This window comes from Nyctereutes procyonoides, unplaced genomic scaffold (assembly GCF_905146905.1).
Source record: "Nyctereutes procyonoides isolate TBG_1078 unplaced genomic scaffold, NYPRO_anot_genome, whole genome shotgun sequence".
In the NCBI taxonomy this organism is placed as follows: Eukaryota; Metazoa; Chordata; class Mammalia; order Carnivora; family Canidae; genus Nyctereutes; species Nyctereutes procyonoides.
Window position 1 is genome coordinate 69,037,644 of NW_026575046.1, and position 15,452 is coordinate 69,053,095.

Here is a 15,452-nt window from a genome sequence, read left to right on the forward strand (position 1 = left end):
GCAAAATACTATTCTATTTATCTTTGTTTCATAAGGCTAGAGTTTAGTAACAAAATGTGCTTAATTTTGTTTGGATAAAAAAAAAAATAAAGGGGGATCCCTGGGTGGCGCAGCGGTTTGGCGACGCCTGCAGCCCAGGGCGTGATCCTGGGGACCCTGGATCGAGTCTCACGTCAGGCTCTCTGTATGATGCCTGCTTCTTCCTCTGCCTGTGTCTCTGCCTTTCTCTGTGTCTCTCATGAATGAATAAATAAAATCTTTAAAAAGAGGATTAAAATCTCTATCTTCATCACACTGAGGGAGTTATCTATCTTAAGTGTCTTTTTTTTTTAGATTTTATTTATTTATTCATGAGAGACACACACACAGAGAGGCAGAGACACAGGCAGAGGGAGAAGCAGGCTCCATGCAAGGAGCCCAAAGTGAGACTCGATCCTGGGTCTCCAGGATCACACCCTGGGCTGCAGGTGGCGCCAAACCGCTGTGCCACCGGGGCTGCCCTATATTAAGTATCTTGTAGTTAAATACACACACACAGCCCAGGTTATAATACTCTTTTAGTTGCATATTTCTTCTTTAGGATAATATGTTATTCTTGTTTACTTTGGTGGTGATTTACTTATAGCAATGGAGAACATTTATTACAATTTTTACCATCTGTGTTATGAATTATACTATTGCCAAATAATTTTTGAAGGAGATTTTTATTTTTTATTTTTATTTTTTTTGAAGGAGATTTTTAAAATCAAAGAAACGTAATTTACCTTAATAAGCTTCACAATTTGGATTAAAAAACATTGTCATGCTGAGTTATAAAATAAGGGTCAATTATATCCCCATAATAAATCTCTAGATCCTTTTAGTTAGTCTTTTATAGTTATATTATTGTTTACTCAGTCTACAAAGAAGGAGGATTAGTTTTGAATAGACTAAAAAAAAAATCCTATTGTTTATGAATAATGTTTTTAACAGTCTCTTTCATTATAGCCAGCAATTTAGTTACCAATTATGTCATACTTCCATGTATGTACTGTGGCATATATTAAAAGGAGAATGAAAGCATTATCTTGCTATTCCTTCTTTACTGATTCTGTCAATGACATAGCATGTTTAGGATTACAATCAGTTATTTAAAATGAAATGATCTGTCACAATTTTGTCAATTCCTTTTATATGTATCTTTCCCCTTTTTTCATATATATCTTTCCCATTTAAAAATATTTTATTTTGGGGGTGCCTGGGTGACTCAGTCAGCTAAGTGTCTGCCATCAGCTCAGGTCATGAACCCAGCGTCCTGGGACTGAACCCTGCAATTGAGTTCCCTGAGCAAGGAGCCTGCTGCTCCCTCTCCCTCTGACTGCTGCTCTCCCTTCTTGTTCTCTCTCTCTGTCGAATAAATAAATAAAATCTTAAATTTTTTTTAATTTGTAAGTAATCTCTACACCCGGTGTGGGGCTTGAACTCACAACCCCCAAAATTAAGAGTCACGTGCTCTACTGACTGAGTCAGGCCAGCCCCCCTAAAAATATTTTAATTCCTTTTTTTTTAAAGATTTATTTATTTATTTATTTATTTATTCATTCATTCATTCAGAAAGAGCGAAAGAGAGGCAGAGACACAGGCAGAGAGAGAAGCAGGCTCCATGCAGGGAGCCCTACGTGGGACTTGATCCCAGGTCTCCAGGATCACACCCTGGGCTGCAGGCGGTGCTAAACCGCTGCGCCACTGGGGCTGCCCTAATTCCATTTTTGAATATTTAGTGTGATATTTCCTTTACTTGATTTGTATTGGATGGTTTCTTTTACTTCAAATATTCCTTGATTTGATGCTTTAAAAAGTTGACCAGAACTATTCATACTCAAAAGCAATTTAGCAGTTATAGTTTCAAAGCAACTTAATATTTTGATTCTATTTATAACAACTGTGTTGACACATACACATATAATACTTTTGCTTTAGTATATAGTTCTTTTTTCTGATTTTTTTTAAAAAAGATTTTGTTTATTTATTTGAAAGAGCAATAGAGGGGGAGAGAGAGAGAGAGAGAGAGAGAGAGAGAGAGAGAATAAGCATGAGTGGGAGAGAGGCAGAGGAAGAAGCAGACTTCCAGCCAAATGGGGAGCCAGACCCGGGACTTCACCCCAGGACTCTGGTATCATGACCTGAGCTGAAGGCAGACTCTTAACCGACTGAGCCACCCAGGTTCCTCTGGTATATAGTTCTTACAATTTAAGCTTCTGTTGAAAATTGAAGAAATGACATATATAAATCCCATGAGGATTTCCACGCTGCTGAGTAGAAAACAACATACCCTCATTTCAAAAACATTTACTGGAGAAGGTTGATATCAAGTTAGCCAGCTTTTTTTTTGCCTTGAACTAGATTTTACACAAAAGACACATGTTATGAAATCTAAAGTCTTTACTAATGCATACACCACACACCAGTGGTGTAAAGCATCTTCTCTGGTTTATATCTTACTTGATTTTTTGATATTTGGTCACCATTTCAGTAGCAATGATAAGGCATCTTGATTTCAAGATTTCACAGACTTGAAAATTGAGCATAAACTTGATAAATGGAGATACCTATTTTTTGTTTCTAGTTCTCTTTCTTATTGACTTCAGACCACCTGGGTTTATTATTATTATTCTTATTTTTTTTAATTTTTTAATTTTTATTTATTTATTTATGATAGTCACACACAGAGAGAGAGAGAGGCAGAGACACAGACAGAGGGAGAAGTAGGCTCCATGCACCGGGAGCCCGACGTGGGATTCGATCCTGGGTCCCCAGGATCATGTCCTGGGCCAAAGGCAGGCACTAAACCGCTGCGCCACCCAGGGATCCCTATTATTTTTTTTAGATCACCTGGGTTTAAATCTTACTGTTTACTAGTTATGTAACCTTGGGGAAATGGTTTAACTTCTCTATGCCTTTGTTTCCTAATCTGCAAATGGGGGTAATAATAGTACCCATCTCATAGAGTTGTTATGGGGATTAAATGATATATGATAAATAACATGCTTATAACAGTGCCTGGGACATAGTAAGTTGTGTATGTGGGCGATTTTGGCCTCACAGTAATTGTAGACTTGGAACCTTGTAAATTTGGACTATTCTATAATTGACATTTCAATAAATATTTTCTGTTAATTTTTTTTTTTCAATAAGCTTGATGCCCAACCTAGGGCTTGAACTTATGACCTCAAGCTCAAGAGTCGTATGCTCTATCAATTGAGCCAGTCAGGTTTCTCCAAATGACTTTAAAAATTATTTATTTATTTATTTATTTATTTATTTATTTATTTATTTAGATTTTATTTATTCATGAGGGACACACACACACACACACACACACAGAGGTGCAGAGACACAGGCAGAAGGTAAAGCAGGGTCCATGTAGGGAGCCCAACGTGGGACTTGATCCCAGGTCTCCTGGATCACGCCCTGGGCTGAAGGCAGCGCTAAACTGCTGAGCCACCCGGACTGCACATGACTTTTTTTTAAAAAAGATTTTATTTATTGGGATGCCTGGGTGGCTCAGCGGTTAAGCATCTACTTTGGTTCAGGTCGTGATCCTGGGGTCCTGGGATTAAGTCCTGCATCAGGCTCCCTCTGGGTAGGGTAGCCTGCTTCTCCCTCTGCCTATGTCTCTGCCTCTCTGTCTCTCATGAATAAATGAATAAAATCTTTAAAAAAATTAATAAAGATTTTTTCTATTTGACAGAGAGAGAGAGCACAAGCAGGGGAGTGGCAGGCAGAGAAGAGAGAGAAACAGAGTCCCCGCTGACCAGGGAGCCCAACACAGGGGGATCCCAGGACCCCAATATCACAATCTGAGCCCAAGACAGACGTTTAACTGACTGGGCCACCCAGGGACCTCCCCATTAAATGATTTTTAATTGACTTTAAAAAAATATTTAATTTATTTATTTGGGAAAGATAGCATAAGCAGGGGGTAGAGGGAGAAGCAGGCTTGGGAGCCTAATGTAGGGCTCGATCTCAGGATCCTGGGGTAATGACCTGAGCTGGAGGCAGATGCTTAACTGACTGAGCCACCAAGGTGTTCCTTTAATAGACTTTTTTTTTTTTTTTTATGATAGGCATACAGTGAGAGAGAGAGAGGCAGAGACACAGGCAGAGGGAGAAGCAGGCTCCATGCACCGGGAGCCTGACGTGGGATTCGATCCCGGGTCTCCAGGATCGCGCCCTGGGCCAAAGGCAGGCGCTAAACCGCTGCGCCACCCAGGGATCCCTTTAATAGACTTTTTAAGAGCAGTTTTAGATTCATAGCAAAATTGCGCAAAAGTCATAGAGCTTTCCCCTATACTTCTTCCCTCCACTCATGCATAGCCTCGCTGTTATCAACATCTCTACTAGAGTGGTTCACTTGTTACAACTGATGAACCTACACCGACACATTACTGTCATGCAAAGTCCATAGTTTGCATTATGGTTCACTCTTGGGGTTGTACATTCTATATGTTTGGACAAGTGTATAATGACATTTATCATACATAATAGTTTCACTACTCTAAAAATCCTCTGTGCTCCATCTATTTGAGTAATTTTTGATTTACAGAAAAGTTGCAAAAATATTACAGAGTTTCTATATACACTGCATCCAGCTTCCCTTAATATTAACATTCTATTTACAGTTATTATGCACAGTAAAAGAATACAAATCAGAAAATTAGCTTTGGCACAATAGTATTAACCATGGGCCAGCAAGCATTTTTTTTTTTTTTTGTAAAGGACCAGATAGAGTCAGGACTAGGGTGAGGCATGCAAGGCACTTAGGACACAAAATTTAAGGAGGCACTAACTCTTAGGGTTGTGCAAGTGCAGAGACCTAAGAAAGAGAGAGTATCTCTTTAAATCTAGGTGTTCTGCTTGTCTCACCCCGGTACTAGTCCTGAGATAGCAAACATCTTATGTTATGTTTGTTATGTTATGTTATGTTATATTTGTTATTTATTTTTTTTAAAGTGAGCTCTATGCCCAGCATGGAGCCCAGTGCAGGACTTGAACTCATGATTCCAAGATCAAGAAGACCTGAGCAGAGGATCCCTGGGTGGCTCAGCAGTTTAGCATCTGCCTTCGGCCCAGGGCGTGATCCTGGAGTCCTGGGATCGAGTCCCACACCAGGCTCCCTGTGTGGAGCCCGCTTCTCCCTCTGCCTGTGTCTCTGCCTCTCTCTCTGTGTCTCTCATGAACAAATAAATAAAATCTTAAAAAAAAAAAAAAAGACCTGAGCAGAGATTAAGGGTCTGATACCTAAGTTACTGAGCCACCCAAGCACCCTCACTTTTTTTGAGCTAGGGAACATTTTAGACTTTGCAGGACTTATGGTCTCTATTACAGCCACTCAGTTCTGCTAGTAGTGCAAGAAAGTAGCCATAGATACTTTGTAAAATGAATGATGATGACTGTTTTCCAATAAAACTTTATTTAAAAAAACAGGGACAGCCCAGCTTTGGCCTTCGGGCCAGAGTTAGTCAACCTCTGATCTAAAGGATAGGTCTCATTCTAATTTCATCAGTTTCTCTACTAGTGTCCGTTTTCTCTTCCAAGATCCAAGCTAGAATCCTTTCTTACACTTAGTTGTCTCGTTTCCTTGATTTTTCTCCGCAGTGACAATTTCACACACCTTCCTTGTCTTTCATGATCTGGACACTTTGAAAAGTAATGAACAGTTATATTTTAGAAAGTCCCTCAGTTTGGTTTGTCTCAGGTTTTCTCCTGATTAGACTGAAGTTATGTGTTTTTGGAAAGAAGACTGCCGAAGTGATATTATACCTTTGTCAGTGTATCACATCTGGGCTACATGATGTTGATATGTCTTACTGACCCGAACACATAGTCAAGGTGGTGTCTGTCATGTTTCTTCTGCCTTGTTTTTGCCATGTAGAGTTGTTAGTTTCCCTTTTGTCATGAACAGATATTGTTGGTGGACATTTTTTGAGACTGTAGTGTGTCTCCGCAGACTTTCACCAACTAGTTTTAGTTAGCATCCTTTGGCATATCTTGCCCATAACAATTACTACTATGGTGTTTGCCTAATGGTGACTTCCTATTTTCCTCATTCATTTTACAGTTATTATTCAGAATTCTTCTGAAAAGAAAAGTTATTTTTTCTTCCACATTTATTTATTCAACTTTTTTTTGTCACCATGGATTAAAGTTATTGTATTTTATGGATTGTAAGACAATACTGCCATTATATATTTTGTGGCTCAAGTTGGTTCTCTAGCTCATGTTTTAATTATCATTTGATTAGAATGATGTAGGATCATCTTATGGAGTTTATTTCAGAGATATTGCTAATATTGGGGGTTTTATGGGAAAAATCCAATTTCATGTTAAGTTAATTGAAATGATGGATACTTATTAACTCACTTATTAAAATGAATCTTCTCTTTTCTACAGCATATCAGTTTCCATCACTAGAATCAGTTCATTATTTTGATGAATAAATCATAATTTTCAGAAAGGTCCTATTATGCTATAATCATGTTATTTAAAGAATATCTGTCAGTCAATAATCAAGTATTTATTCAACTCTTGGCATAGGGCCAGTACTGGAAGTAATGGGAGTAAAACAAAACAAAACAAAAAGGTGAGAAATAGTGTGTAAGAAACTTGGCATCCAGCTGAGGAGTCAAAGCTAATATAAAGGAAATAATTTGAGAAAAAATAAGTATGGTGCTATGAGATACTATTTATAAGCGCAACAGGAATTAAAGGAAGAATATCTGAAAAGATTTCAGAGAAGAGATGAGGCTTGAAGTGATCTTACTGGGTCAAAATTTAGACACATGGAGGGAGAGACCAGGCATTTGTGTGGCCAGGGAAAGTTGGAAAGGATCCATCTAAGTGGAAATCAGATTAGTGGTTATTCTGTACTAGAGTATTTCCTAACATAGATCAAAATATTGTGCTAATAGACTATGAAAAAGATAAGTTTTTAAGTTTAATTTCTAAAACTAATATATTTTCAATAAGAAATGTGGAATATGAAGAGAAAACAGAGAAAAATGTTAACCTAAATGCTTAAAATCTGAGAGTAAGACATATCTATGTGTGCACATATGCTGTATTGATGTGTTTTCTAATCTGTAGAATGGGGATAATAGCAGTGTCCACCTCAGAGTTGTTGTGGGAATTAAATGAAATGCAATATGCACAGTGCTTAGAACAGTGCCTGGCATATAGTAAGTCTCAATAAATCTTAGCTATTTATTATTATTGTTATTATATACATATATATTACATAATCCCTTTTAAAGTAAAATTTATCATTTAATGCTTTGTAGTTTACATTTCCTCCTAGAAATATGTTACATAATGTTTCTTAGATTGTTAAAAGTCTTCTACAAGATGATTTTTTAATGACTGCAAGATATCTTAGTCTATAGCAATATTTCAATTAACTTAAGTCTTATTACTGGGCACATAAGTTTTTGTTTAAAATTTATAACATTTGGAACCCCTGGGTGGCACAGCAGTTGAGCGGCTGCCTTTGGCTCAGGGCGTGATCCAAATTCAGGGATCGAGTCCCACGTCCCATGTCAGGCTCCCTGCATGGAGCTTGTTTCTCCCTCTGCCTATATCTCTGCCTCTCTCTGTGTCTCTCATGAATAAATAAATAAAATCTAAAAAAAAATTAGAACATTTTATTCATTGAACCTTCTTATAACTAAATAATTTTCCCACCTCTGTCTTCTTAGACAAATTCCTAGAATTGGAATTGCTGTATTGAAGAGTATATGTATTGATATATATCTAATTCTATCATATACACACATATTTCCAGGAAATTTGCATTTTCACTGGGAGAATATAGAAATGTTCATTTCTTTGCACTTTCAATGACACTGGTCATTATCATGACTTGGATGTTTTGATTTATTTGATTATGAGTAAAGTTGAACATTTGTTTGTATGTTTACTGGCCAGCATAATAGGCAGTTTTCCAGACCATTGGACATTGGATCAAGAAGGCAGGATTCAGTGGACCTTGACATGGCTAGCCTCATTTGTCCATGGGCTGCAGTCGGCACAGGCACATGGGGTGGATGCCAGGAGATAAATAGAACATTCACAAGACAAACTAACCTACTTTACTAGTTGGTTTATCCAGAACCAGCCCTATATAGGAGACTCATGATAAATTTTGTGATACTAAAACTATAAAGAGTAATGAAAGACAGTTACGGAGTATTCTTAATTTTTTAAAATATAAAATTAGCAAGTAAGGACAAACATTATATGGTCTCATTCATTTGGGGAATATAAAAATTAGTGAAAAGGAATAAAGGGAAAGGAGAGAAAATGAGTGAAAATATCAGTGAGGGTGACAAAACATGAGAGACACCTAACTCTGGGAAATGAACAAGGGGTAGTGGGAGGGGAAGTGTGTGGGGGGTTGGGGTGACTGGGTGATGGGCGCTGAGGGGGGCACTTGGCGGGATGAGCACTGGGTGTTGGTAAATTGAACTGCAATAAAACAAAATAAAATTTAAAAAAAGAGAAAGTATAAGGAAGAAACTAACAATCACATACGTTAGCACTGTTGAGAATGAACCATTTTGAAACATTTGCTTCCATGGGCTAATACTAGAATGTTTCCTAATGGGATAGGAATGAAAAAAGAAAATAACAACAATAAATACTCCCCAAATTTTCTACCTTTGATAGATATGTATAATTTTACCTATTTATCTTATTAAAATCCTCCAATATATATATACACATATATATATACATACATATGTATATAAGTGTGCAAAAAATGTATCTTGAAGAGTGAAACCTGTTTTTCGGGGGGGATAAGTAGTAAAGTGGCTTTTACTTTTTGTTCTGTATTGATATAAAGTTTATCAAAGAGAGATTGTGAATATTCATAAATAATTAAAAAATGCTTATACTACTACTACAATCTAGGATTTTTAATATTTTAAAATTCATTTTATTTTATTTTAAAGATATTCTTTCTTTATTCATGCGAGACACAGAGACATAGATAGGCAGAGGGAGAAGCAGACTCCCTGCTCAATCTGAGGACCCTGGGATCACAGTCTGAGCCAAAGGCAGAAGCTCAACCACTGAGCCACCCAGCTGCCCTAGTATTTTATTTTATTTATTATTATTATTATTATTTTTAATAATAAGTTTTTTTTATTGGTGTTCAATTTGCCAACATACAGAATAACACCCAGTGCTCATCCCGTCAAGTGCCCCCCTCAGTGCCTGTCACCCATTCACCCCCACCCCCCTCCCTCCTCCCCTTCTACCACCCCTAGTTTGTTTCCCAGAGTTAGGAGTCCTTATGTTCTGTCTTCCTTTCTGATATTTCCTACCCATTTCTTCTCCCTTCCCTTCTATTCCCTTTCACTATTATTTATATTCCCCAAATGAATGAGAACATATAATGTTTGTCCTTCTCCGATTGACTTATTTCACTCAGCATAATACCCTCCAGTTCCATCCACGTTGAAGCAAATGGTGGGTATTTGTCATTTCCAATGGCTGAGTAATAAAAATTTAAACTTGATCCTGGGACTCCAGGGTCATGCCCTGAGCTGAAGGCAGATGATCAACCACTGAGCCACCCAGGCATCCCTTAATTACAGTTGTTTTTAATTTTTTTTTTAATTTACTTATTCATGAGAGACACAGAGAGAGAGGCAGAGACACAGTCAGAGGGAGAAGCAGGCTCCATGCAGGGAGCCTGATGTGGGACTCAATCCCGGATCTCCAGGATCACACCCTAGGCTGAAGGCAGGCGCTAAACCACTGAGCCACCTGGGCTACCCCTTAGTTACAGTTCTTAAGAGAAAGTCTATCCCTTCCTGTTATCCCAAGGGATTCTCAGTAGATGCTTAACACGGAAAAGAATAGTTATTAGTCTGGGTACTTAATGTATACGCTTATCTAATACAGCCTGGCTTTATAAATATGAAGAATTTTTTTTTGAAAATTAAAAATAACATGGAACTGATAAATTTATGTTTTTTCCATGAGTCTTATGACAATATTAAGCTGAGCTGCTTGAGAATTTGTTTCTCAAACAAGAGGTAATTTGCTTTCATTAATTTGTGGATAGTAAATATGGAACTTGATAATAGGTCCATAAGCCTGAAGAATTCAGCCATATAAAACAGTTGAGTGGTTGAGATTATTGGATTTGAAGTCCAACTGCTTAGTTAACAAAAAAATCAGTTTTTTAAGTAACTAGCTAAATGATTTCAGACAAGTTAGTTAACCACTGACCTTTGGTTTTAGCTATTATTATTGAAGTCTTACTATGATCAGGCTTTGTGTTAAATGCCTTATTTCTATTGATCATATAGTGTAAAGATGAGGAAAGTGAGGCACATGGAAGTTACATAGCTTGCCTAAAGTCTTGGGACAGAACTGGATTTTAAAATGAAGCAATCAGGGGCGCCTGGGTGGCCCAGTCAGTTAAGCATCTGCCTTCATCTTGTGTCATGATCTCAGGGTCTTGGGATCCAGCCCCACATTGGATTCCCTGCTTCTCCCTCCACCCCTCCCCACCGTTGGTGTTCTTTCTCTCTCAAATAAATAAATAAATAAAATCTTAAAAAAAATAAAACAAGCCACATAACCACTGTTGTCTTCTGCTGCTGTCATTGGAATTCAAGTAACAAAGACAGGTTGATGATGAAGTATAACAAAGATTAGAGGGCTTAGTAAAATCAAATCAAATCGCCTCTCAAGCTTCATGTTAGTTTGGGCTCCAGTTTCTTTTTCCCCCCAATCAAAATCTCTAGCCACACTGTTAGTTGGTAACATAATTAACAGATTTGAATTCTGTCCTTTTTAAAAAACCATGAAATTCTTAATAAAGAAAATGGAGGGGGCAAAAGGCAGAAAGAGGGAATTTTATATTGGATAATTTATAAACTAGACAGGCATCCTTGAATAATGAATGATGGCTGAGCATCTTTTGAAGAAGTCAGATGATGAAAAAACATGAAGAACTCAGATGAGTGAATATGTCTAAATTTATGTATTCTTAGGATAAACCCTTCTATTTTTGACATTTAAATATATTAAGCTCACAGGTGTCTTGGGCTATCATCTAAATGCAGTAGCAAATTAAATTGTGATCATGGACTACTGTTTGCATAGAAGTTTTTATTGGGTGCTTTCTGAGTTTCATTATGGAGGAAATTATTTCTTACAGTAAAAAGTCAAAATACAAATATAAGGATCAAAATAAAATGTTGGGTTGATCATGGCTGTTTTGAGAAGGAATGATGCCCAACTTCTTCCTTTATGCCATTTAAGCTGGATTCCTTATTTTAAACATTGATTTTTGTTTTAGGTTGAACAAATCCTGGCAGAATTTAAAGTCAGAGCTTTGGAATGTCACCCTGACAAGCATCCTGAAAACTCCAAAGCTGGTAAATATTTAATAATATCTGTTTTCCACGAAAATGAATAGCATCTAGAACCAAAAGCTACTGAATAGTAACTTAATTTCCTTTTGTATGTTATGCTCAAACTTATTCTTTCATTCAGTACCAAAGAATGTTTTTGCACTATTGGGTGGCAGGAGGGGAGGGACCTTATAGGGTCTTTTCTCCAATAGCATTTAGGATCTATTTTTCTTTTGCCCTAACGTGCTACTTCCTGGTTTAAAATTTATCCATTTTATGCTTTAATTCACCAGCTCTTGATGTTAACATATCTTAAGTATGTTTGTAACCAAGGGATTGTCTTAATGAGAACTTTGTTGTATTTTCTTCATTCTTGGGGAACTGAATATGTCTATATGTAACCTGAAAACATATTCATACTTTTGTTTTTTTCTTTATCATAATTTAAGTTCCATTATCATAAATTTTGACATCAAAGGTTTGCCTGGGTTGCTCAGTTGGTTAAGCAGCTGCCTTCCACTCAGGTCATGATCCTAGGGTCCTGAGATTGAGCCCCCTGCTAAGCAGGGAGCCTATTTCTCCCTCTCCCCCCTGCTCATGCTCTCTCTCTTTCTCTCTCTCTCTCTCTCTCTCTCTCTCGCTATCTATCTTTCTCTGTCAACTAAATAAATACAATCTTTAAAAAAAACATGAATTTTGACATAAAGGCTTTTGTGTATCTTGGCTTGAATTAATATGAATCAGCCTGTCTCCCTCCTGCTCCTCTTCTATTTCTCTCTTTCCTTTTAGAGCCAAACTTCCTGAAAAAAGTTCACTGTTGATATCTCTATTTTCCTTTACCAATTTTCAATTTATCCCAGTCTGACTTCCTCCTCACCTTTCTTGGAAGTGGCTCTAATAGTCACTGAGGACTTCCTGGCTGCCAAATCCAACAGTTACTTTTTAGTTTTTATCTTCCCTGTGTTTGCATCAGAAATTGGCACTGTTGATCATGCCTCTTTGAATCACCCTTTTCTCTTAGATACCAACATACATGCTCATACTTTCCCTCCAAACTCTAGGGCTGTTCTTTGTTGTGACTCCTTCTCAATTCTGCCCTGCTTCCCTCCTAAACTCTCTTGGACTTACTCCCCACTTTCTCTCTGGAGTCTTGTCCAAATCAGTGGATCTTTGTTAATGGCTCCCAAATCTGTCCTTAACTTGGTTCTCTTTTTTTATATATAAATATTTTATTTATTTATTCATAGAGATGCAGAGAAAGAGAGAGAGAGAGAGAGGCAGAGAGAGAGAAGCAGGCTCCATGCAGAGAGCCCGACGTGGGACTCGATCCAGGGTCTCCAGGATCACGCCCTGGGCTGCAGGCAGCGCTAAACCGCTGCGCCACCGGGGCTGCCCCTTAACTTGGTTCTCATTCCTATCTTCAGATTCTAGTTTTGACTGCTTCTTAGACATCTCCATTTGGAGATGTTCCAAAGTCGCCCTGTCAGAAATTGAACTCATTGTTTTCCTCTCACTCTAAAATCTTGCTTATTTTTCTGTTTCCCCATCTTTTTTTTATTTATTATTTATTTTTTATTATTTTTATTTTTTTCCCTGTTTCCCCATCTTAATAAATGGCACCAGCATCCATTCAGTTGTTCAAGCAGAAACCTATCTCCTTTCTCTCCCCTATGTCTACATCCGGTCAATTACCAAATCCTGGTGATTTTCCTTCCACATTTCTCTCCTGGAGTTCCTCTTCCCTCCATCTTCACAGTCCCAAGAGTAGTGAGTTTATCATTTCATGCCTGGATCTCTACATTACTCCTCTAATAGCTTCACACTACAGGTAGTGGATTTCTTTTTAATCATGGAAAAAATGAAATATTTAATAGGTACAAAAAGGCATAAGAATACTACAGCAAATGCCCATATATGTACACCTAGCTTAAAACTTTACTCATGCAGGGGCACCTGGGTGGCTCAGTTGGTTAAGCCTCTGACTCTTGGTTTTGGCTCAGATTGGGGGGGGGGGATTGAGCCTCACATTGGGCTCTGTGCTGAGCATGGAACTTGCTTAGGATTCTCTCTCTCCTTCTCCCTCTGCCCCTCTCCACTTGCACATGCATGCTGTCTGTCTCTCTAAACAAACAAACAAACAAACACACACAAACAAGAAGTTTATGAATGCAGTTAAAGTCTTTTGTGTATTTCTACCCTGATTTTATCCTCAGGGTGGGTAATACTATCTTAAATTAGATGATTGTATTTACTATGTGTGCATATTATAGGTTTGTGTGTTGTATGTATATGTATATGACTTTTCTATAAGGAAAATATGATTAAGACCCGTCTTTTTTTTTTTAAGATTTTATTTATTTATGCATGAGAGACATAGAGAGAGAGGCAGAGACACAGGCAGAGGGAGAAGCAGGCTCCATGCAGGGAGCCCGACATGGGACTTGATCCTGGGTCTCCAGGATTCCACCCTGGGCCGAAGGTGGTGCTAAACCACTGAGCGACCAGGGCTGCCCTGATTAAGACCTGGCTTAATCCACATTGCACAAATGATAAGATCCAAACTCCTCTTCACTAGAAAAGTCATCTGTAGCATTAAAGCTCTTTATTAATTTTCTCTGGAAATCATTTATCCCTTTGATTTGTATAACCAGGTCATTTTCTAATATATGGAGTCATTTTTTGTTAGACTTAACTATTACTTTTGCTCATTTGATTTTTACCCTTTTTATTAAGGCATAGTTTGCTTAAGGCAATGTGAACAGACCGTAAATATAAACTTGAAAAAAAAATATAAACTTGATACATTTTTGTCTATACATTTTAACCACTGCTCAGAGGAATATGTGGAATGTTTCCGGCACCCCAGAGGTCCCTTTTCACATCCTCTTCAAAGTCAGCATCCTTTCTATTTTTGGATCTCTATTATCATTGATTAGTTTTGTGTGGCTTTGACTTTCACACAAATGGAATACAGTATATACTCCTTTGGGTGTGACTTCTTTTGGTTTACATTATGTCTGTGATATTTGCCCATTTTGTACATGTAGTAATAGTTCCTTCTTTGTCATCGCTGGGCCTATAGATACAAGCCCCTTCATGTGCTTTCTACCTCTCCCCATCTCTCCATTTCCACCACTATACCCACAACCCCATGTTTTTGCCACACAGCCTTGGCTCTGTTTTCTACTCTTCAGAACTTTTATTCTTTAGAGACAGAGAGAGAGTGAGCACATCTGTTGAGGGGCTTAGGGGGTGAGGGGAGGGGCAGAAGAAGAGAGAATCTTAAGCAGACTGTACCCCTAGCACAGAGCCTGATGCAGGGCTTGATCCCATGACCCTGGGAGATCAAGACCTGACCCAAAGTCCAGAGATGGACACTTAACCAACTGAGCCACCCAGGTGCCCTGCACTTCAGACCTTTATGCCTGCTGCTTCCTCTGTCTGGCTCCCTCTGAGGCTTGCACACCTCGCTGCTTTGCTTTGATTATTTAGGTTATGCTCCTGTGTCAGGTTGCAGCTTAGCCATCACTTCCTTTGGGAAATCGTGTGGCCCAGCTACCCAGAGCACCCTATATGACAGGCAGCAAACTGTGTATCATGCCATCTCCTTATTGCGTATTTGCTTGTTAGTCATAATGAAAACTCAGTAAGACAGGCTTCCTGCTGTCTTGTTCACAGTAATATGCCCGACACCTCATAGAGCACCTACTACCATGGAGGACACTTACTTTGTGCACATCATTTATTGAATGACTTAATGAATGAGTTCCTGAACATTTATTTAGGAAACATTAATTACATCTTTGAACTAGAGTTACTATTAAGGTAGACATCTTGGAGCACCTGGTGGCTCAGTTGGTTGAGCAGCCAGCTCTTCATTTTGGCTCAGGTCGTGTTCTTGGAGTCCTGGGATTAAGTCTGCATGGGGCTCCGAGCTCAGTGGGGAGTCTGCCTGAGGAATCTCTCTCTCCTTTCTCAGACTCTCCTCCTCCAGCTTGCACTCTTTCCCAGATAAATAAATCTTAAAAAAAAAGATAGATG

The 15,452-nt window shown here is 38.3% G+C and overlaps 1 protein-coding gene across 4 annotated transcripts in view; it reads left to right on the forward strand.

Moving 5' to 3' along the window:
- Positions 1 to 15,452, forward strand: part of DNAJC12 (DnaJ heat shock protein family (Hsp40) member C12) — a 51,381-nt gene that overhangs the window by 7,417 nt on the left and 28,512 nt on the right. For all 4 annotated transcript variants that reach the window (XM_055325536.1, XM_055325534.1, XM_055325535.1 and 1 more), the window contains one exon: positions 11,357 to 11,435. In XM_055325536.1, the coding sequence (XP_055181511.1) occupies positions 11,357 to 11,435 (79 nt within the window). The remainder of the gene's footprint in view (positions 1 to 11,356; positions 11,436 to 15,452) is intronic.